The following is a 25,329-nucleotide window of genomic DNA, read 5'->3' as shown; positions in this document are numbered from 1 at the left end:
CCTCCTGGAGTTCATTTCTTGATCAGCTTCAGTGTTGCGTCAGTGAATAAAGAACTGACACGCTTTGACTAAAGTTTTGTCTCATCTGTTTGAAGGACATTCTCCTAATGTCCATCATGTCCTTGGCTTCCTCTGGCTCATGTTCAGCATGGTACACAACATGTACATTCTTGAAAAATGTTTTTCATATTCTGCTTTGAGGCATTTTTACATTTTCTGTCATTGTCATTTTTAAATTAATTGAAATCATTGAACAATTGCTGACAAATGTACTTTTCACCCTGAAGGAAGACTGATGTCTTCTGTACTTTTGTGTTAATGGGTATTTAAATAAATTAAAATTAAAGTTTCAAAACTGCTAAAACCAGGGATGCACAAAGTATCTACATGAAGGTCGTATCGGCCGATGTAGCATATCGACATGGGGACAATAAGTAGGAATGTGCAGATGTTAATCACTGATATTCATTTCCATCTTATTGTAAAAAGTAGGTTTTAGCCTGGCGTCGCATGGATTGGAGGGTACTTAACTGAAGCAGAAAAACAATATCAGGGGTGTGGTTGTTTATTCTGGATGTCAAAAGTCCAGGGAAATATAAATATCAGCTGTAACAGCAATATCAATATTGGATGTCAATATCAGCCCACGTTTTCCCTCCGGTGCATCCCGAGCTAAAACTTTAAAAACACAACGCCTTTACAGATTTATGTCTCCCAAAGAAACTGGGTAGTCATGGTCAACCTGGTTCATTATCCAACACCAACAGTTCCTTCCTGGACTCTCCAGGACGCAGCAGGCGTCGGCTCATCGCTGCCATCTGGCCACAGAAGAGGCCAAAATGTGCTTCAGTGAGACAAAATGCAATAGCAGAGTGAGCAGAAATGGCTTCAGGTTTTTGAAGCATAAAGTAACCCTGAGTTTCCTCCTCTCTCCCACTGCACACTGCAGGTCAGATGGCTGAATGAACGGTCTTAAAAATAAGACAAATTTGACTTTTAACAAGACTTACGATATGTGCATTGGAACGGCAAAAAGGAATAACACATTTTGCAAAAAGAATTTCAAAAAACCTTGGTTCTTCTGTTTGAAGGGGTTATGCATAAGACTGGCATAATGTCATAAACACCCAGAGCATCTGTTATGAACATGAATGTTTATGGCTGTTGTCATGAAGTGTCATTTGGTGAATAATGACACTGTTAGTGCAAAGTTTACACTTTCAATGCAACTTTTAGTACAACGTTGCATTAAGTGTCATCATTCACCGAATGACACTTCATGACAACAGTCATAAACATTCATAAAGACTCCTTTATGTTCACAACAGGCGTTATGTTTATGACAGCACTCTGCCAGTCTTATGCACGTCCCTTCACACAAAGTGTCACCAAAACCTTTTTACTTTAAAGCCTTCACCTCAATGTAATGTGTTTATGTCTGAAAGTTAAAACAATCAGCATGTTAAGTGTAATAAATGTAAAGATGACTTCACTATGATACATTTTTGGTTGTACATTTCAAATAAAAGATGAAGTGTGTGAATGTTTGTGTGAATACTGTGATAACATGATTTATTTTATCTATGGATGTTTTAGTGTCATGGCACACTTTTTACCTCCCACCTGCAGTCCAGTCCTGATGTGACGGCTGGACATTGTTAGTCTGCTGCTCCCGACATCAAGCCTCAGACCCCGGTGCCACCAGTAACACTTTATTTTGTACAAGTTCAGCCCACCTCAGTGTTCCCCACAGATCTGAAGTCAGAGATTTACAGAAAGGTTAAGAAAAGGCAGTTCAAACCTCACAGTGCAGCACATCGTTAGGAAAACCTGAAGCAGCCACAGTAGAAGCCAGAAGTTTACATACACCAAATAAAAACACATTTTCTTCCCTCACTGTGTGAAGTTAAATCAGACTGACGTTCTCTTGCTTTGGGTCAGTTAGAAAATGTAAAAGTTATTTACTGAATGCCACAAAACAGGAGCATGAAATGGAGATTTATTTATTATTATCTTTGAAATCAGATGTTTACATACAGAATGATTACTATCTCTTCAAACAAAAAGGGAAAGCCCAGATGATGATGATGAGGAAGCCTCGACATATCTGACGTATGAGGGATGTAGTGTCATGTGGGGTGGAAAAGTAAACTTCTGAATATGAAGAAAATCACAAACTCTACAAACATTTTCCTCAATTTGTTTACTGGCAATTATCCGGCAAAATGTGGTGATTTTGATTATGCTGAAACAAGAGGTGTTTGATCATATTTAACTTCAGACAGTGAGAAAATTTAAAAATTTGTCTTTTTATTCATTTATGTAAACTCCTGGTTTCAACTTTAAGTGTTCAGTTCACCAGGATCAGCAGACTGCACACGCTTCAGGTTAAAAACATGCCTATCATGTCCCAGAGGGGCTAATAAAGTCAACACCAGCATATTAACATTAGCATGTTTCACCAAGGCGACAGCTATTGGTTCATCTTCTAGTCACCATCTAGTAGCCTTGACTACCAGACCAAAGCAGTTTAGTTCCCAGGACAAAAGATCCGATCGGGAGCTTTGGGAATGCAAATAACCCGATTTACAAGATGCTAACAGCTAGCAAGAGAGTTTTTATTATCAGCCTGTTTACAAAACAAAAACTACTAGTTTTAAAGAGGGGATATTATGTATTTTCCATGCACATATTGTGATTTTATAGCACAATTGAGAAACTCTTAGCTTCAGTTGAAAAATGCTACAGATAGCAAATATAAAACAAATTTGACTTCACAGTTTAATGCCTTGAAATTTTTGCCTCTGTCTCACTACACAGTTACTACAGTTAGAGAAGGAGCTTAGTGGAAATAGGCGGAAAATCAAAGCAAGGCTCCAGGTATGTTTTTGATGAGGGAATAACTTTGTAACATAAAGTACAAACAGTTGATTTTACATAATATCCCTTCTTTAAAGACTGATATTTATTGTAATCTTTGCGCGTGTCATTTATTTTCCAGGATTTCATGTGACATATCAGACCTTCACTGCCTTCTGCTACACAATGAAAGATTACCCAGAGTTCTTAGAGCTGCCATAATTAAACAGCTTTACTGACAACTCATTGAAAAACAGTGTTACTATCAGAAATGTTATCAATAAAACCATTAAAAGTTGTTTCTACCTACAACATTATTGCTCTTCACCTGTTGCTAACACTGAGGCACGTTTTACGCCTGCCTGTCAAACTGGGCCGTCCCGTCTGACGGCTGAGTTATTACTGACTATGCATTTAATACTTTCTCTCTCATTGCCCAGATCCTGCAGTGTCACCATGGCAGCAGCTGTTGCCCATACAGCAGCCTGATTAGCTGCTCCACTGCTCGTCAAGGAAGAATATAAAAAACATGCCGACCCTTGCCATTTCCTCAGCTTGTTTGCTTGTTGATGATGAGGAAGCTCCGGTGCAGAGCTGTGCAGCCTCCCTGTACCTGTTGCAAGCCTCTCCTCCAGTAAGCGTATTCTCCCAGTGGAAACAAACCGGTTCGTGTAGAAAGTCTTCCTCACCGGACAAGTCATGTTTTTACAGCAGGTCGATCCCCGTGTCTTCTGCAGAGGATTTGCTGGGATCCTTCCAAGAAGGAGTCGGTCAATCCCCAGCGGAGATAATCTCAGCTCCCATCAGATGATTCTGACTTTTGTAGATGGATTCCACACTATTTTCAATACCCGCTTACGTCTCACCCAAATGCAGAATCTTGGCAGAAACCCAGCTTCAAAGTTCTTAAGAAAAAAGGGCAAGTTTCACAATGTCACCAATAAAGAGGCTTAAATTGTTTTAAATTATTGTGTAACATGGAGCAAAAACACAGAAAAAAGTCCAAATGTAACACAGTGAACCAAGGACAGTTTCCCTACACAGACCCACAGGTCATGGTTCTGTGGCCGATTTCTTCTCTGGAGTTTGGACACACTGATCCCGATTCCAATCATTTCCAAGTTGCTGTTGAAGCACTTTTTTTACCCTCCCTGTCACCGCGAGTCATCATTTAAATTAGCTGAGTCGGCATCAAGCTGTAACATTTTTTACCATTTTTAGCAACTAGGATTAGGAATTAGAACCAGTTATTGTAGTCATGAACGTAATATTGTAGAGAAAACTCTATGGCTTTACTATTTACACCGGACATTAAAAACTCAAAAAGATAATCGAAAACCATTGTTCTCTGTCCAACTGGTCTGCTGAACATGTCTGCCTCTATGCAGACATTGATGAACTGTAAATAAAACACTGTTTCCTTTTAAGTAGCTTCTTCCACCTCTGTGCTTCTTCACTCTTTACAGAGACTGAAATCAGCTTATTCTGAGTTCTTACCACAAATTGTGGTGCATTTACTGAACCTATAAAGATGTAGTTTTTTCGCCTTCCTCTGGTCAGATGAAAATCATGACTCTGAGAATCATCAGCTGATTTCTCAGTTCATCTCTAGTAATTATTTTACCAAATGTAAAGTGGGTGGTTAGCAGCTCTCAGGTGAGAAATGTTCTCAAACTGTTTATTCCTATTATTGACCTCATGATAAACTAGTGAAACACTAAGGTTTCACTAGTTGAAAAACATTGAAAAACAGTGTTACTATCAGAAATGTTATCAATAAAACCATTAAAAGTTGTTTCTACCTACATTATTGCTCTTCACCTGTTGCTAACACTGAGGCACGTTTTACGCCTGCCTGTCAAAGTTCTGCATGTCAAACTGGGCCGTCCCGTCTGACGGCTGAGTTATCACTGACTATGCATTTAATACATAGTCAGTTTTAAAAGGTTCTGCCAGTATGAACATTCTAGTTCATACTGGCAGAAGAGCTCCATTTATTCACAGATCATCTGTCTCATACCAACAAACATGTAAAAAAGGGGGGTGAAATGTGACAAAAAAGTTCTAACTCTGTATATAATACATCATAAACTTTTTAAATACTGCGTTAAAGCCGCAGTATTTCATCCAACTTTTATGAAATATATGTTTTTCACATATATTGTGACACGGACAGTATGAGACAGATAATATGTGAACAGATCGATCTCGACCTCTTCATTTTTTCTGCCTCAGAAGTTGGAACCGAAAAAATATTTAATCCTTGAACAAACAAATCTCTGAAACGACTCAGAGATTCTGAGCTGCTCAACCCCTGACTCACTCAACAACACGCCAGGAATGTGTTTGTGTGCTGGCAACAGATGAAGGTCCCTTCGCCTGGGAGAGTTGGTCCTTTAGTACCTTGCCTGGTCTCTACCAACTGCAGCCGCTCCGAGACATAAAGTGAACAGCCAATCAGGAGAGAGGAGCAAATCTGGACTGTGGCAGGTCCATCGATCAAACGTTAATTACAACATCATCGTCTTCGTCCCGTAGCTCACCGACTGGTCCGTTCGCTAAATCCTCTCTTCTTTCCACTGAGCCCATCTCCTCGGCTTCCTCAGCGATAGCTCCACAGGGCCCCATGATGTACCTGTAGTCCCCTCCAATGGCCAGCGCGGCCCCAGAGCCCACCATGAGCCAGTCCTTCTCCTCGTCCTCTGCCCGGCGCTGCCAGGGGACGCTCCAGCTGGAGCCCTCAGCTGCGACTTCCGGTCCCAGGATCCGGGCCCCCACGGCTCCGTCCTCTCTGTCCGTCTCACTGTTGTCCCCTTCCAGGTTGACGTAGAGCAAGGACTCCTTCATAAGGGCGACAGGGGACAGGGCCAGGTGCAGCGCCTCCAACTGAGTGACCAGCTGCAGGAAACTGGGACGGCATTTGGGGACCGGGCTCCAGCATCTGTGCATGATCTCATAACTAGCAGACAGAAGACGAAAAAAAAAAAAAAAACTTCTGAAATTCAGAAAATGCATTAGAAAGGTCACTGTAAAGCATTTTGAAACGTTAAAGCCGCAGTATTTCATCCAACTTTTATGAAATATATGTTTTCACATATATTGTGACACGGACAGTATGAGACAGATAATATGTGAACAGATCGATCTCAACCTCTTCTATGAGCTTCTACTGCCATCTGAACAAATTCTCAACTCCCGGTCAGAAACAACCAATCAAAGCCAACCTCATGCACTTCCTGCTTATCGTGCTAATGGCAGAGAAACAACTTACAGTTACAGGAAAACTATTTACACACCATCATTGGTGGCCATGCTAGCTAGCAATAGTATTCACAACTGGCTATGCTAGATGAAGGGTAGCAAAGAGAAAGGGAGAGGGAAGGAATCATCAGCGCCACACAAAGGGTGATTGACAGGGCTTCGATCCTTCTCCTAACTCTGATTGGTTGTTTCTAGTTCATACTGGCAGAAGAGCTCCATTTATTCACAGATCATCTGTCTCATACCAACAAACATATAAAAAAGGGGGGTGAAATGTGACAAAAAAGTTCTAACTAACTGTATATAATACATCATAAACTTTAATATTCTCACATGTCCTCTCTGCAGTCTGCAGGTTTCTTCAGACGCTCTCCTTTGATCAAAAACTCATAGATCTCAGAGTTTTCCACTCCAGGATATGGAGTCTGACCCCGGGTCATGATCTCCCACATTGTTACACCAAATGCCCACTGAAACAAATACAGTTAAATAAATACATCTGCATAAAACCACAGTTAATCCATAAGTTAATAAGTTAACAATGTATGTGTATGTGTGTGTGAGTACCACATCGCTCTGAGTGGTGTACACATTGTCTGCCAAGCTCTCTAGAGCGATCCACTTGACAGGCAGTTTGGAAACAGAGCCCTGGCGGTAATAATCTCCACTATAGATTTTCTTAGAGAGTCCAAAGTCTGCCACACACACAGACATGTTCTCGTTCAACCTGTAACACATACACACACACGCAGTCATATTTTCATGACTTTGGCGACTTTACATCGACTTCCATTCATTTTCTACAGCCTTATTCCATCCCTAACCATCGCAGACCTAAACCCTAAACCCCAAAACAGCATTTCCCCTCATGGAGACCAGCAAATGTCCCCACAACCCCACAATTTAGACAGAAATAGGACCCCACAAGGATATCAAAACTTAGTTCACACACACGCACACACATACTATAAAGTACTTTCATTTTTTACCCCTTTTTGGTAAGTTGTCCTGGCTGGCTCGCCACATTTTTTTTTATTGAATAAATGCGGCGTTGATTAAAACTAGTTATGTCAGAGGAACTGCATTTCAAATGGACTCCATTTCAAGCGAGGTCACTAAATGTGCCAAATTAATAACCTAATTAATATTGCAATTGCTTAAGTCACGACAGCATCAAAACCAAATTTAATCCAAGGAAGAAAGAAAAAAATGGTAGTCCTGCTTTTCTTTTATTTCTCTACCTTTCCACAGACGCTTTTTAACTTTAATCCATTTTTAAGATGATAAAGATCTTAAAATTATCAAAAAATCTTTTAGGTCCAACTGAGACCAGTGTTTTCTACTGGAGTTGGTAAATGTCAACTCAAGCTCAGAAAAGTGTTCTGACTGACATGCAGTTTCGGGCAGCTAGGTCTCTGTGGATGATGCTCTTGCTGCTCAGATACTCCATCCCCCGAGCAATGTCCAGCATGAACTGCACCAGAGTCTGGAGACAGAGGTCCTAAAGCAGAGACAGTATGTTGTGAGGACTTTATCAGGCATCAGGTGCAGGCATGAAATGATTCATAACCAGTTGCTTACAAATGGGTCATCCCCCAAACGAGACAACAGCAGGAAGGTGTGCAGATCCCCGTGCTTCATAAACGGCAGGACCACCATTGGGATTGGGAGCCGTTGGCCAGGACGCCGGTGCAGACTCACTCCTGTTGCACAGAACAGACTGTGTACTGGGTTTTCTGACAGCTTTTTGCAGCATTCTGTGTTTTGCCTGTGTGTTACCAATGAGCTTGATGACATTGGGATGGTGGAAGTCCTTCATATACGCAGCCTCCTTTAGACACTGTTCAATGTCACCTGACGAGGTGATGTCAGCTGCACAAGAAAACACACACATTTACATGCAGCAACATTTTGACACCTCACTTCTTTGACATGTCGCAAACACTGTGACCAGCATGACTGGGAAGTTTGGAAGAAAGTAGAAAATGAAAGAATGGGAAAGGCTCACTCGAATGTAAGTACCAAATTTTGTGAATTTTTCCGTAATAAATTTGGTGGCACTTTGGCCAAGTTAGTTCAACATGTCCTCCATTTGGAAAACACTTCCACACTCCCCACTCACTGCAAAGGGCTCTCTGTCTGTTTGTCATTAAAACGCTGCTATTCAAACAAGCACTTGGATTAATCAATACTCTCTTTCTTATGTTCTTTTTTTTCTATTTGGGAAAAATGGAAATAGAAATCCCATGATGACTCACATTTCAACACTTTGACAGCCACCTTCTGCATCGATGTCGAGTCATCAGTCTTCAGAATAGCTTCTCGCACTGAACCAAACTCACCTGTAAAGGTCAACATGTACACATCAACATCCAGCTTCTATATCACGTCATCCCATTTCTTCACTCAGTTCATGAATTTTCCTATGTACTCAACAGAATTTCTGTTTTGTTGAAGGATTTCTTGTTAATGATTTCTTTTACTAGTCTTAGAACTAATATATTTAAACATATTTGTCTAATCAGATTTTTTTAGAACACAAATTCTTTTTAGATTTTTTTCAGATTCAATGTTTTTTTTATGTTTTGATTGCTATATTAACTTGCAGTCACTAGATGGCAGCACTGCTCAAATTAATCAACAGTCTACCTGTTGAACCCAGTAGAAGAAGCAGCCTACACAGAGAGTGCACAACTGACAGAGAAGAGCTGGAGAAGTTTGTGATAGTAAATTTTTTTTTTTTAAATAGCAGCAGAGGCTAGAAATGCAAATATAATGGAGTATCAGGGCAAGAAGACTAAGATATTTTATTTCTTACTTACAAATATTAAGGTCATAATATTAGCAGAACAAAGAGGAAAGGATTCTGGTGTTTTTTTTCTTCTTAATTTTCAGGTCATTTTTGTGTTGCTTTACCAAACCAAATATTGGGTTCGGATTGCTACAGACTGGTTTGTGTGGTGGCGTTACCTTTTCCCAGCATGTGGCCCAGAGTAAGAAGTCTCTCTGAAATCAACACATCCTGCAGTTTGTTCTTCAGCTCACTGCTGATGCATAAACTGTCCACTGAAGGAAGGAAGACACAGTCAAAGGTAATCCCAACCTGGAATTATCCACTCAGTGTTACATTTGAAACTTTTCTCCTGGTGAGCAGAAGAGAGAAAGGAGAACTAAGATATCATAAATGAGTAATCGTAGTATTGCTTCAACTTTAGCCTGTTAACACACATAAAGTGCTGGAAGAAAATATTTGCTACTTACAGAATTAATCTGTTTTTAGTTGTTTTTTGCCACATGTAAAGGTGAAGAAAATTTTAATATCAGATAAAGATAACCTAAGTAAATACAAAAAGAGGTTTCCTAAAGATGAAAGAAGTCTACCTGGCTTTACATTGAAAAGTTTTCACCTTCCTTGATTAATCATAAAAAATGTGTAATTAACCACTTTTCTTTCCATCTCATTGCTGCTAAAACTGCAGAAAATCCCTTAAATGGAATCTAAAAACAAAAAGCATCATCACATCATGTCCCATCTGAAAAAATTCACAAACAAATCAGAAATTAACGCCCTGACATCAATGAGTCTGGAAAGATTTATAGAGATGCATCTTAGGCTTTGGGATGAGAGAGAACCCCAAGTGTGGTGGGAGACCCAGACCCGCCTGGGGCGTTAGAAGTCTACATCAATGCGTCTATCAATGGACGCATTGATGGAGGCCTCCATCAATCCTTTGATGGAGGCCTCCATCAATCCTTTGATGGAGGCCTCCATCAACGTGTCCATACGCATTGGGCGACAATGACCAGCTACAACACCTGATTGCCACGGTTACGTAGCTGGGCTCTGAAGAGCGGCTGCTGATCTGAAGAATGGCGGTGATGGCGTTATCTACCAAAATGTATGATTAGAGGCATGTTCAGGATCGTTCTCTACTAGAAAGATAATTATTTTCCACACACAAACAAAAAATGTATCAAATCATTTCATGTTTGAAACAGGGAACTTGACCAACAATGTTCATATGTCAGTAAATTCAGATTTTGATCTGAAACAGAAAAAAGAAGTCTGTTAACGTCCCAGCTAGTTAGCAAATGCCCTGATAGCAAACACCCCCTTAAACATTTACTGTTTAAAGGGGGCAAATGTTTAATATAGGAAAGCACCTGCTGTGGCAAATACTTTTCCACAGCAGTGTCATTAGTAAAGAGACGTTAATGTCTGCTCCAGCTCCGAGCAGAAGAAGGTATCGTAGGAAACCGTTCACTCACAGGTGGACTCATGCAGATCAGCCACGTTTCTGCTGAACGACCGAGCTGCGGTGAAGAACACCGAACTCTCTGAACCAGGAGCCTTAAAGGCCGAACTGCAAACAGACACAACACAAAATTGAGATCAACTCTCTTCTTCTGTGTGTTCAAACAAGACATCTCAGGCATCATACCCAAACTTTGTTTCCTTCTCTCTGCGCTGAGCTGCGATGGTGAGCAGCAGCCCAATGATGGTGGCCACCAGCAGGCCGAGCAGCAGCCCCACCCACATGCGGCTCCGCTGCACCTGGACAGGAACTGATGGAGCAGCAGGCGGGCAGACATCAGTCCAGTTTGAAACAGAACAGAACAAAATAATCCTTCACAATAACAATTCAAATCTACTTTCTTAAATAATCCAACAGGAAATCATATACAGTATAGTAAGGAATCACAGTACACCTTTGTGATTATGACCTTTTTAAATTCTCCACCTTAAAATTAACCAATGTATGAAAAATTTAAATCTAGTACTATAGATAATACAACTAAACAAAACAACAATATTTAACTAATAAAAAGTAGCAAACATACTTTACAAACTAACTGAATCAGGCAAACTGAACTGTACTGAGAAAAACAAAACTAAAGCAATCCTGATAGGAAGCAAACATCTGTTTAACAGGAGGTCATTCTGCTGCATGGGAGGAAACATTCATCAGATAAATACCACCTTGGTTAAACTGGACCAACCCCCTGACAGGCTACCTGAGGCAGGCATCACCAGCACCGGGGGGCTCCAGGGTCCACAGCCAACTGCAGTGCAGGCTGCCACCTGCATGGAGGCGTTGAAGAAACGGGCTGCGTCTAACATCGGAGTAGAGTTGACCTTAAACAGCAGAGGTTCCTGGAGACATACAGTTGGAGATATGAGGAACTTTAGCTGGGACAGAACAGAACCCAGTATCAGACCCTTAGTGCCCTCCAGGCCATGCAGGTTGATGGCAGCGACAGAGAGCTGCCAGCTGAGTCTGTCCTGATTGCTCTGGACAACATCCACTCTGATCTGTAATTAAAAAAAAACAAACAAAAAAAACACACCACTAGTTCCGTCTGACCCCAAGACACAAAATACTTACACATCACTCCTGGCTTATTACAGATCAACTAAACAGCTTTAACAGCAGCAAACAGAAAAGAATTTAGTGAAATCAGATTAAGAAGTAAAAACTCTAACACATTATCAGAGAGAGCGTGCATAAGACTGACATGACACTGTCATAAACATGGAGTCATTATGAATGTTTATGACTGTTGTCATGAAGTGTCATTAGGTAAATAATGACATTTTTAATTGACTTTTAATGCAACTTTGCATAAAAATGTAGTTATTTACCAAATAATGCTAAGTTGACCATCTTTAAGCACTTTTAATCCAGCTTTCAATGTATATTTGCATTTAATGTTATGTCATGTTTATGACAGTGTAATGCCAGCCTTATGCACACTCCTTCAAATAAAGAGTTACTGTAAAAACTCCTCAGGAGGACTTGCTGCAGTGATTAACAGAGAAAGTAAAAACAGTTTACACTAAATGAAGCCAAACTCTGTCCCAGAATCAGTGGGTACAGCTAATAAATCAGGGAGTGGCGAGAATCTTCATCTGTTGGAGCAACATTCCCTACAGCCTCATGAAAACACTGGCCTCAAGAATGCTCATTACAGACACACACACACACACGCACGCACACGCACACACACACACACACACACGCACACACAGACACACACACATATCACTCAAAATTTTCATCAACTCAGATTCATCTTCCAGATTAGTAAAACAAAAAACAGAAAAGAGTGAAAAACGCTGATGGGTGTGTGTCCAGTCCTATTCTTCCATTGTAAGGTAATGTAATTTTATTTATACAGCACATTTTCAGCAACAAGGCAGTTCAAAGTGCTTTACATAAATTAGAAGGAAATATTAACAAAACAATAAGCCTAAGGAAAGAGTAAAAAGAAAAACAAAAATGTATAAATGAGGTCTTGGTTCTCCATTGTAGGCAGAACATCAATGATTTTACGATACACTAAAGCTGCAGTATGTAACCTTAATATAATTGTATAATTGTTCTGGTTTTTCCAGTGCTAACAAGAAACAACCAATCAGAGCCAGGAGGCGGGTCTTAGCGCTGTCAATCAAGCCCATGTATCATCTGTCTTATATTAAATTGTCATGACATGGTGACACAACACATTCCTCATAAAGGTTACACAGTGCAGCTCTAAATGTTGAAAACAAACCATGAGGTGGTGGAGTCATGGATGGTATGCTGTGCTACAACGGCGCGTTCACCTGAGGTTCTCCTCCATGAGTCCACTGCAGCTTGTAGGCCAGCAGTTTCCCCTGCAGCTCATCGTCCTTCAGCCTGGCCCACTGCAGAGACAGCTTCTGCCCTGACAGCTCAAAGCTCAGGTTCCTGGGGGCCACAGAGGGCACTGCAGACAGGGCCACACAGTTCAGTCAGCACCAGCTCTATTTCTCATCTGCCATGTTGGCGGAACAATCCAAAGCTGAAAGTGGGTCACTTCAGCTCGATTCTGGCTGGATACGGTATTCTGGATTTTTTCAATATTATAAATCAATTTTTTTAAATCTGACTTTTTAAATGTTTGAACAAAGTGAACTTACACCTGAACCATGAAGCAGCTGTATATACGGAGACGGCAGGGCAATAGCAGAGCTACCAGAACGACTTCAACCTGCTCGAAGTGCAAAGGATCCACAGCATGGGACTCACTTCCTGTCAGTTTAAAGTCTAAAACCAGCTTCAACATGTACAAAATACACACTAAACTCTGGCCATGTCATCCAGAAGCTAAAGCTTCTTTTTTATTGTCATGTTTTTTTTTTCTTTACTTTATTTGTATGATTTTGATAACATTGTGCCTGTATAAATTTTGCTGGATGTTAAATTCTCCCACAAGTTATTGCTATAAACAATAATATGGTTATTTTTTGTCAAAAGTGATTTGTTTTTTTCCAAAATAATCTTTTGGCAAAAACAGAGGTGGTCTTTATTTTAGGAAGGTGATGATATGTTGTCTATATTTTATTATTTTACTTCCTGATAGTTTTTAGATATACTCTTTAGAAAAGCCTGTATAGGAACAAGCATCTACACCGTAAGCACCATGATACAGGCATGGGAGTGCTCCTTTGTTCAGTCTGTCTATGTTATTGTGTGTCTGTCTCTATCAATTACTAATAATAAATAACATGTTGGTTCATATTCCTGCAGGCAGCGCTAAAATCACTTTAGCCAGCCCTTTTCAATGGATTGAGGCCACAAACAAAAGTTCATTGTACATAGAGGACTGGAATCCACTGGAGTAAGTCCAGCTGGACCAGTGCGCGCGCACACACACACACACACACACACACACACACACACACACACACACGCACACACACATGCACACACACACACAAAAGCACACACACTTGTATACACACACAAACAAATAAACACCCACCAACCCAGAGGGTTCAGCTCTAAGCAGGGGACCAGCAGCTCCAGTGTTTACTAATGAAACTCTGCAGCAGGCCCTGACCTGAGCTCAACACCTGGCTGTAAGCAGCAGCCACCTTAAACACAAATCCACCATCAGCTTCTTCACCTGACTCCGGGGTGATGAAGGTCAGCCACGGGGAAAACGGGGAGGCTCCCACCTCGTTCGCACAGGAGACCCTCAGGCTGTAGTTGGAGTGACTCCTCAGGCCAGTTAGCGTGTGGATGTGAGGAGGAACCTGCACCTCCTGCTGGGGGAGGTTCCACCTGCGCCCTGACACCCGCACCACCTGCAAGGGACAACCACTGACAATGTACCTCTACCTCTCTCTCTGTGTGTGTGTGTGTGTGTGTGTGTGTGTGTGTGTGTTTTACCTGAATCACACAGGTGGACAGTTCAGAGTAACCCATGAATCCCGGTTTCCATGACAATGTAACGTTGTTGTCTGTAATCCTGAGAAGCTGCAGGTCCACCGGAGCAGCTGGCAACACTTCAGCAGACAGACAGACAGACAGACAGAGAGGCTGATTGGTGCGTCATTTATTTATTTAGAACATTTCAGCAACAAGGCAGTTCAAAGAGATTGTCTTTTCAAAACAGTTCCTCCTTTTTCCCCTCTTTGTGTTGTGTTTTTGTTTTGTTGTAAATGTAAACGGTAAAGAGAAGGAATTTTGTAACTGATCACAGACTGAAACTGTGAACTTTAGGTGGAGTCAAGCTTGTGTAATCTCAATGCTTCAAAAATAAAGAATTTAAAAAATATCCATCACTCGTCAGTTATGAAACAAGCAATAAACAATACATTTAGTTAAACATAATCAAAATCATCAAGCAAATACAAAACCAATAAGCTGATCGATGTCCCAGTTCCTGCTGAACAAATAACTCTAAACAGGTGAGTTTTAAGTCTTGATTTAAGGGACTCAGTGTTTCTGCAGTTCTACAGTTTTCTGGAAGTTTTGTTCTAGGTAAGTGGAGTTCTGGATGCAGAGCAGAACCAGAACCAGGAGACCTGAGAGGTTCTGAAAGGTTGATACAACAACAGCAGATCTTTAATGTACTGTGGTGCTAAACCCTTCAGTGATCTATAAACTAGCATCAGTATTTGAAAGTCTATTCTCTCAGTGAAGGACTTCAGATCTGGGTGATGTTCTCCATTGATCTGTTCTGATTGATTTTTTTTAGGCAGACCTATGAAGACACTGTTCCAATTTAAAAGTATGAATGAGTTTCTTTAGATCTTGCTGAGACATTAAACTTTTAATCCTGTGATATGTTCTTCTGGTGACAGAAGGAAAACTTTTTTCAGGACAGAGTCCATTACTACAGCCAGATTTGGAGCAGGACACACCTTTGATGTGGACGGTTCCGGTTCTGGACACAGAGATTCCTCTGGCGTTCTTTGCTTCACAGTAAAACTTGATGCTGCTGTTCACACCTGCACACACACACACACGCACACACACACACATGCACACACACACGCACAAACACACACACACGCATGGGACAGGAAGAGCTGGAGTTTTAGCAGCAGCTGAAGAAAAATGAGATGACCTTTCACATTTCATTTGTATTAGAAAAAAAAAAATCTGAAAAGTGCAGTGTGAATCTATATTCAGTCCAATCTCTCCTGAATATTTTATGGAAGAACTCTTCGCTGCAGATCTTCACCATGTCTTTCCCCAGATTCTCAGCTCAGTTTTGACTTTGACTAGACCTTTTCAGCTCATGCATTTTGTTTTTTTTCCCACGAGAATATGCTTTGATATAACCCCTTCTACTAGAGCTCTGGCTGCATATACTATATGAAGGACCTTGAATTAATATGATTGGAATAATGAATTTAATTAAATAAATAAAATTAATTTGCAGCTTAGAGCTGCAAATGTCACATGATCTGTTGAAAAAAAAGACAGCATCACTTTATTTGACAGGGTGTATATAAGACTGACATGACACTGTCATAAACATGACACAACATCTGTCATGAACATGAAGGAGTCTTTATGAATGTCTATGACTGTCGTCATGAAGTGTTATTCGGTAAATAATGACACTTTTAATGCAAAGTTGACACTCTTATTGGATTTTTACAGCAACTTTTAGAGCAACTTTTATTTACCAAATTCAAAAAGACTCCTTCATGTTCATAACAGGTGTTATGTCATGTCCAACAAGCCACTTGTTCCACTAGCACTAGGCCAGATGGTTCTTCTGTATGAATTTATCTTGCCACAACACATGATGTGTCCCATAACTGGATTACTAAAAGCTTCAGACAGGATTTCTATCTGAAGCCAATCTGAGCTGCAGGGATGCACAGCGTCATCCCTGATGGTCTGCATGATGTTGTTTGCTCTCTAATGTTCTCTAAAGAGTCTCTTAGGCCAGCAGCAGAAGAGTAAAGACTCAGATTAAATAACACAAAGCATGAGTCTCACAACAATTAGGTTCTGAAGGCAACTGGTAATACTGGATTTTACTGAATCAATAAAGGTGAGTAGAAGTGTGAGTCAGACTTTTCAGGTCTTGATTTGTGAAGGGTTTTATTAAAACTTAGTGTTGTTTGTTACATAAAGGCCAATAAAATACATTGAAGTCTGTGGTTGTAAATGTATTTAGTGAGTGGTGTAAGATCCTGTCATAACAATCTACATCAACAGGCAGGATCAGTTCAGATGTCAATGTCTCAACATGTCTTACTGACAGGAAACACTGTGTGTGTGTGTGTGTGTGTGTGTGTGTGTGTGTGTGTGTGTGTGTGTGTGTGTGTGTGTGTGTGTGTGTGTGTGTGTGTGTGTGTGTGTGTGTGTGTGTGTGTGTGTGCCTGCATGCATGTCACTTTGTGTGTAAATCATTGACAGGTCCAGAACAGAGAAGTGTATCGATGCCTGTTTTTTCCAAGCTGATTGGTGTATGGAGAATGTGACACATCAAATTAGAAATGTTCAATTCTAAAAGGAAAGAAAGAGCAACTAAAATTTCAAGATCCTGCCTCAACTTCAAAGTGAAACACTTTCCAGTCTTTTATTTTGAAGTTCTGATGTGGATTGTAGAAGTGACCTTCAGATTAAATCCAGTCCACCTGACTCATCAGGTGGACTGGACTGGAAAAGCATCAGCTTTTTTGAGTTCAGTTCTAGGAACTAAATATGCAGTCATGGCATATTTAGGTTCATTGTTGTTTAATTATAATGCAGAATGACTAGAAGCAGATGAATTTGTTACAGAGTATAAACTATTTAGAGTAAAAAGCAGTTTTCTATAAATAAAGAGTAAATATAGTTTTCTCAGGAGGAAGACTTCCTGTTTGAACCCCTACTACATCCGTCTTTGTCAGGAAGTCAGAGGACCCCATAGTAGCCATGGCTACTGTGTGAATGATTGATTATGAAGCGCTTTTGAGTCCTCGACTTGATAAACACTTTAAAAGTATGAAGCCATTTTTCAGATTCTCCTACCTAAACCGACCTTTCCATCTCAGTATCCAACTTAATCCTACGTCTACCTGACCTACCTGTTGGCTACTTCTGCAGCAGTAAAGTGGTTTGTGTTGGAATGCAGTGAGCTGTATTATTAAAACAAGGAACCTGGACTATTATTGCTATCAGTCAATTCATTTCCATCAGAAGCTCTCAGGGTCCAAAGACTCCATCTTCCTGCTGACTGGTTGTTTCCTAATTTTACCAGATTAAAGCCCTTTCTATCCTACCATCCCAGGCACTAACATGTAAAACCCTACTGGAGTTTTACATGTTAGACCAAGATGGCGCCTTTTCAGGAACAAACACAGGAAGGATTTTCACCCAAGCAGAGGTTCTGACCTGGGACATGGAGGAAAGAAGGGGATTGTTGGGGTCCTCCCTCCTGGACTCCTCCCAGCCACCACAGCACTTCCACAGGCTCAGGGGGGCCGACAGCGGCACAAGAGAGGTTAAAGGGGATGTTGGGGAACGTCGCCACATCCTGAGGTTCCTGGATGAAGTGAGGGACGCCTGTGGGGGAGGGTGACCACCAGGGGACTGAGCAGGAGCAAACGCAGACAGATTTACTACAGCAGTGTGTTTACGGCCTTACCTTCAACTGTTATCCAGGCTCGGTCAGAGACGAACTTCTGACCATGGGACTCCACCAAACACCAATACTGACCAGCGTCCTGCTGCTGGACCGATTTCACACTGCAACCACAAGGTAGAACGTCACAACCATGGACATGCTTCAGCACTGCTGCCTCTGCAGGTCCAACAGAAACGACAATCGGCTGACGTCACCTCTACAAACGCACGAACTGAAAACCAACAACAATCAACCAAAGCCCCGTGGAGGAGGAAAACTGTTCCACCGCACCGCGCAGCTGTCTGCTGATGTCATCTACACCAATATGGCTTTTCAAGTGAATAGCGGTGAGACTCAATGAACATTTTTTATCCAATTAATTGGAGGATCTGCAATTAATTACATTTCAATTGAACAGTACTGTATATACAGATAATGTAAATAGCATTTTCAATAAAAAAAAGTTTTTGCCGCTAAATTATTGACAAATAAATAGACATATAAAATAAATAACAGCCCTTGTAAATAGCAAGCTGAAATATGGTAAATGACTTGTACTTGTATAGCACGTTGTTATGTACTGAAGTCCCCAAAGCAATTCGCACCACACTGTTTTTCCTTATTGATGGTCAGGTGATCAAATACATTTAATCATATACTTTTAATGACAGTGTGGTTGATGTTTTGGATGTTTATGCACATTTCACTTTAGATGCAAAATAACAGAACCAACTAAAAATCATATTGTTTTTACTGTTCCCCAAAATGTAGCTCCCAAAATATTCTCTTTCTTTTGACTGTCTAATCTCAGGGAAAGATCTGTTTTCAGATCAAAAGAATGGTTTATGTTTACTTAAAGGGTTGTATTGTGGAAAGACTATGAACATTTTCTTGCGTGTAAGTAGGAAGTAATCAGTTGAAAGTGACTGAATTTCCTCACTTCAAATAAAACTAAAGAAGGTTGGATTTTCTGAGTGGCTCATGCAACTGCTTCTTTCTAAACGTTGGGATCGTTACATCAGGCCCTTTGCTCTAGGGAAGCGTTGGAACAGCGTACTGCTTCCCGAGCCATTCTTCTGTTTGTAATGGCTGCTGACAGAGCGGGACCACAGAGGTCTGAGCCGAGTGGCCCAGTGGGCCACAGTGTGCTGCCAAGCATGCTGTCCTGATTGAAATCTGCTTTCAGTGCGAGACAGAGCTCTGTGACAGAACCTCAGCACACTAAATGAGAAATAACAACCACTTAAAATTAGACATGAGCGTTTTCATTTCTTATTTGTCCAAGTCTTTTCTACTGTGCCTAATACCCAATAACATAATTTTTTAAAATCTCTTTCATTTCACTGGCATAGAATAAAACATCTTTTAGTGAAGCAGATCCTGATTTAGAACTGAAAAAGTGACAGATTTATACAGAAATCCTGCAGCGTGACTCCTAACTCTGACTCCTTATGTCCTGCACTTCTCTGCTACTGCTGACAAATTGATGCAACAAATTCAGACAAAATGAAATCTTCTTAAAGCAGAAACTGCTAAGATAAGACCTTCTATTCACTTTCCTTTTTGATTTGTGGTAAAATGGACGATAAACAACCAGGACTTTTTACAGAAAAACCGCATGCACTAAAAGCAAACAAGTGCAATCTATTTTAGACAAACCATTTTGGTGTTAGGATGAGGTGGTGCTTTTGGCCATGTCCAAATCGATGTATTTCAGTAGGAACACTTATTTTTGCTTCACAACACGACGTCACCACTGGCACAGACTACAAAGAAGACAATGACAGGAAGTAGTAGGAGGATGACTTATCCAATTAACAAACTAAATAAAGTATGATTTAAATTGCTTTTCATATTTGGCGGAAACACACCAATTGTGAAATTCCTTTCATTCGTCATTAGTGGAACACTGACAAAATTTGTGACTAGAAACGTGTCACCTAGTTGGCAAAAAAAAACAATAACAGCAACACCATTTTGTGTTATTAGGGCATTAGAGGTTAAATTTTAATCTGCCCTTGGGAAGAGCAAGGAGGACAAAGTTTACAGGGAGGCGTGGGAGAAGTAGAATGATTAGTGCTAAAAACAAAAAGCGGCCCAGCCTCTATTTACAGCTGATCTGCTGTTTAGCCCTCACCAGAGCAGAAAAAACACCAGCAACATTCACAGACTCACTCAGAACCCAGAGCTTACAGCCACAGGGACAAAATCACTCCTAATCTACTGATCTGATTTGTTTCTTCAGCCAGAGAAGGAAAATAAAGTGATGATGTTGTCTGGGCAACATCAGACTCCCTGTGACACGTTCAGACATCTTCCCTGTTTTTCACACCAGCAGCATGAACCTGTTCACACAGTGCCGTTTTCATTTTCACATTTTGTCATAATCCCACAAATTTCAATGTATTTGATTGAATTTTTCTGTGAAAGATGAAAGCAAAGTAGTGCATAATTGTGAAGAGGAAGTAAGAGAATAAAGAATTTTCAACATTTCTTTCACACATAAACAATCGGTGCACTCCTAAATTTGCAAGGCACTGTGAACTCGGCCATGTTGGCGAATCTCAGTCATTTCCAGTGTGGTGCTGCTGGACCTGTGGGACGTCTCCCAGTGCTGCTCTCCCAGGATGAGGAAGATCTGATCTGTGCTGTACAGCTTCTCCCCGTCCTTAATCCAGATGATGTCCGGTTCGGTCAGGCCTTCCACAGCGCAGCCCAGCCTCACCTCGTTCCCCTGAGTCACCGTCTGATTGGACGGGTGTTTCGTGAAGCGCACACCTGCAGAAGAGGGGGATACTTTGTAAACCACTCCAATACTTATCACAACAGGATCTGCCAACAGGGAAAAGCTGTAGTGGTGGCATAGAGCAGCAAGGAAGGAGATGAGCAGCGCCATTCAAGAGTATGATTGTCAGCACCAAGACCCGCCTCCTGGCCCTGATTGGTTGGTTAGATAGCACTGGGAGAAGGTAGAGGAAATTTATTTTTTTTCACAGATTTTTGTCTCATTGTCACAATATAGTGACAGTTTCAACAAATATGTAGAAATAAATAATTATAGAAGTTACATACTGCAGCTTTAATGAGCATTTGAGGCAAATCAGCCAACTTGCAGTGGATCCTATTCACCTATGCCCAGATTGTCTTTGAAGAGCACATTTGAAAAATGACAAAAAAAAGATACATGACACATAATTGGCTGGCATTTGCAAGGCAGCCATTTTCTTTGTTTCTGATGAAAACAAAGAAAATGTTTTCTTCCCTATCTCTGTATTCCCAAGAGGAGAGCTAGGTAAGCATGTTTAAGTTAGCTCCTGTGGAAGTGCCAAGATGGTTTCCACTGTTAATGTTAATACATATTAAGGTATATGTGGTGTTTGACCCATTTAAATGAAACATTTTTCAGTGTTTTTAGAACAAGTCCCAAGTATTTATTTGACGGTTTGAGTTCATTGCAGGTTGTTTAGCTCCCTAACCCCCTTGGATACGGCCTCAAGCTGACCCAACAAAAGATCACTGAGGTCGAGGTCAGGACTCCATGCAGGGCGCTCCACTCTTTCCACTCCTCAGTTCGACAACTTGTTCCTTGAGAATTCAGTTGAAGATTTGCTCATGTTTGTAAGCAAACCTCCTTTTTGAGAACCATCAACAAACCTGAGGCATTGTTCAGATTCACTGACCAGTCTCCTTGAGTAGCTAAAGTTGAGTGAAATCAGGTTGCTGGGATAGTCTACCTTTACTAAAACTTCTCAGACTGCTGAATCCACTCCATACAGTCACTGTCCTCCATTGGGAATCCCCAACTCTGTCACAGTTAAACCATCTGGCAGCTCATTTGAAATATGTCGTCCTTCATCCACTTTGTACCGATGTACACCGTCATTGGTCATTGATCGTTGCTTCAGTCTCCTTGAGTTTGAAAGGCCTCCTAACATACTTCTTCTCACTGCGTCCATAAAACTCCGTCTTTGTCTCATTTGTCTCTAGAAGCCACATGGTTTGTCCATAAGAGCATCTCATCAGTCCATGTGAATGTAAACTTCACTGTAGACAGTCTGATGAGCGTCCACAAACCGTCCACAGTCTGTGCTTCTGGACATTAAGATCTAATGTCCAGAGGCTTCCAGGTCAGGTCAAGCTTGAGCCTTGTTATTTCCTGGTTTGTTCCTAAAAGAATTGAACCCACTTCCTGTCATCTGAGGAGGGGAAGTTGAGGTCTTCTTCCAGATCTTTGGAAAATGAGAATACATCCATAGAAATGGTCCTCATGGGCATTTGCTGGGACTGATGATCTTCAAAGGACTTTCTTTCTTTGTGTAAATCTACCAATATGTTTCTATGACCTTCAGATAGTTCCCTACATGCTTCTGTTCTTCTAAGTTTTAGTCGACCCAATGTTTTATCATGCTGGTGAAGAGAAAGCTCCATTTACTCATAATCTCTGCCAAAGTCAATGAAAATAGAAAAGCGTTTGTGCCACTTATTCAAAGATTTCTATGAATGTACAAATTTAGGCCATGTGTAAAGGAGATATTCTGTTTCGGGTTGGTTTCCATAAAGTAGTAAATTTTTATTAATATTAGATCTAAAGTCTAATCTGACAGATGTGAATGCTGAAGTGATTTCGTTGAATAATAATTTACATTCTTTAAAACGTAATTTATCTGAGTAACACTACTCAAAAAGTCATTTTGATGACTTTTCTAATTTTTGTAGAAACTGAATTTTGGGTTTTCATAAGCAGTGAACTATAGTAAAAACACTCGTGTATCCTTCTCTGTGTAATGAATCTGTGTAATATTCATCAATTTTTTTAAAGAACTTGAATTATTGAAATAAATTTAATTAGTTTGATAATATTCAAACTGCTCATGAAATGATTCCGTGAGATGAATCTGTACAAAGTTCAGATCTTTCATAGACAGATGAGACATCTGAAAAACTACATTCTGACTGTGATCTCTGACCTCAGAACTTAATCTCAGAAGTTTAACATTTTCTCAGAATTTAGAAAAGTTTCTTTTCCCAGGGGCCCTAAACCTCTTCCACATCTCTGTAGATGTTCCTGTTGGACCAGAGGTAAAGTTTGTTGTGGTCCAGCAGTCTTACAGCCTCACTCCTGGTGTTTCCATTTAATGAGAGGAAAGTTCACATGTCATAACTTGTTGTCCCTCCCCGGTCCAACAGGTGAGACTCAAAGTTCGTCCTCAGCATGTTCCCTGGCTGTTCCCACAGGGGGCCGAGGCTGAGAAAGTGAGGGAACCATTAGCTCTCCCAGCTAACTGACTCAATAACACTCACCGCTCCCACAGCTCCCAGTAAGAGTCCGCAGAGCAACAACAACGACCCACAGCAGCGGCTTCATCTTCTCATCGTCTCAACGGGCTCCTTCTGCCACTTTGACCGACGTGTCGCTCCGCTGCGCTCTTCCTCATCGTTCATGAAGCCTGACTTTCCAGCGCGTGAACCGAGGAACACCGACGGAATGACCGAGAGGGGAGGGGAGGGAGGGGAGGGAGGGGAGGGAGGGGAGGGGAGGGGAGGGAGGGGAGGGGAGGGGAGGGGAGGGGAGGGGAGGGGAGGGGAGGGGAGGGGAGGGGAGGGGAGGGGAGGGGAGGGGAGGGGAGGGACCACTGGAGGAGCCGCGGAACTCAGAGGAGACTCGGGGGAAACAAGCTGGTGGTGGAGCTCCTCCTCCTGAACACTGACTGCACTCACTTCAATAAACTGGAATATCATTGAAAACGTAGAAACTTCCATCACTAAGTGCTGCACATTATATCTGTTATAATGACTTTACACTAATGAAAACAGTGTAAACACGTTAAAATTAAAATATTACATAAAACTCAAATTGACTTTCTGAATAGCATATAGATAGATAGATAGATAGATAGATAGATAGATAGATAGATAGATAGATAGATAGATAGATAGATAGATAGATAGATAGATAGATAGATAGATAGATAGATAGATATAGATAGATAGATAGATAGATAGATAGATAGATAGATAGATAGATAGATAGATAGATAGATAGATAGATAGATAGATAGATAGATAGATAGATAGATAGATAGATAGATAGATAGATAGATTCAGTAAATTACTTTTTGTTTTTGACCTCTGTAGACCTGTGGATGTAATGTTACATCAGCCTGTATGAAAAATGCTCTGCAAAGATGTGTGTAAACATGTGAATGGATGCATGCATGCATGTATGGATGGATGGATGGATGGATGGATGGATGGATGGATGGATGGATGGATGGATGGATGGATGGATGGATGGATGGATGGATGGATGGATGGATGGATGGATGGATGGATGGATGGATGGATCCCTCTAATTTGTTTTAAACATCCCTGCAGCTGAGATATTCATGTGTCCAGAATATGCCCACTGCCATCCTGTGTGTCTCTGCTGCAGCTTCCTGTTGATAACATCCTGTTTACAGCTTCACAATGTCCAGGTTGATCCAGCGTCGGCTGAAGAAGAACACAGTTTAACCAGAACATTTAGAGTTGGAGAACAGATAGACGGACAGGTTCATTCAGACGTTTACAGAAGGGCTAATGAAGTTCTCCTGTGATGTTATTGAGAATTTATTTGTGTTGTGATATGTTTTTGTTTAGATCAATGAAAGTTTATGTCAGAAATATTTTAAATGTTTTAGGCAGTAATTAAAAAAACAGTTTGATGTTTAAGCTGATGAAAATAAATAAAAAAGATATGAATGAATAGTGGCCACTGGCCAGTAAATTATTAGAATTAAAATGTGCAATGTGTAAGAATAGTAATCACTCATCTTTGTATTTATGGACTTAAAAATGTAACGTTTGAATTAACATAACTTCATGTTATTGATCTTTTCCCAGCGTTTTGTTTAATTCACATTCCCATCAGCTCAATTTTTAATCCCTTGTTTTTCTGGTGAGCAAAATCAGATTAAACTGCCTGAAAAAGAATCTGGGTTTGCTGTAGTTTACTTTAACTGGGCCATTACAGCCATGCTTTTGTAGATTAGCAGTTTTAGGTGACCCAGTATGGACCCACGGTTTCCAAAACAAGCCCATATCATCACTCCTTCACCACCATGCTTGACAGTTAAAGTGCCGTGTTTTTGTATTTGGCCAAACACAAAATGTCTCCAGTGAGCTGACACTTTTTTTTTTAAAGAAAAAAGATGCATCCTTATATAACCTCGCTAAAGAAGTTATAAGGGTTTTGTATTTTGCCAATGATCTTTTTAAGAGCTTTAACGTCAACCTGCTGCTGTAGACCTGTGGTGTTTCACATGGAGCTAATCAACACAAACCTGT

The 25,329-nt window shown here is 40.8% G+C and overlaps 1 protein-coding gene across 1 annotated transcript; it reads right to left on the bottom strand.

Annotated features, from left to right (window-relative positions):
• Nucleotides 1-1,699: 1,699 nt before the first annotated feature.
• Nucleotides 1,700-23,479, bottom strand: tyro3 (TYRO3 protein tyrosine kinase). The gene is made up of 19 exons (XM_055057108.1): nt 23,305-23,479; nt 20,598-20,781; nt 18,025-18,125; nt 17,772-17,942; nt 15,296-15,382; nt 14,319-14,434; nt 14,053-14,233; nt 12,728-12,870; nt 11,137-11,275; nt 10,563-10,686; nt 10,390-10,484; nt 9,091-9,186; nt 8,379-8,462; nt 7,900-7,992; nt 7,702-7,823; nt 7,512-7,621; nt 6,688-6,847; nt 6,454-6,590; nt 1,700-5,818 (listed from the first exon to the last, which is right to left on the bottom strand). Exons 1-19 carry the CDS (start codon nt 23,366-23,368, stop codon nt 5,359-5,361), a joined length of 2,667 nt encoding a protein of 888 aa, XP_054913083.1. The 5' UTR covers nt 23,369-23,479; the 3' UTR covers nt 1,700-5,358.
• Nucleotides 23,480-25,329: the final 1,850 nt, after the last annotated feature.

Source organism: Poeciliopsis prolifica, unplaced genomic scaffold, assembly GCF_027474105.1.
Source record: "Poeciliopsis prolifica strain line A6 unplaced genomic scaffold, Auburn_PproV2 SCAFFOLD047, whole genome shotgun sequence".
Classification (NCBI taxonomy): Eukaryota; Metazoa; Chordata; class Actinopteri; order Cyprinodontiformes; family Poeciliidae; genus Poeciliopsis; species Poeciliopsis prolifica.
Note: the sequence above shows the minus strand (reverse complement) of the source record. Positions and strands in the feature narration are given on the sequence as shown.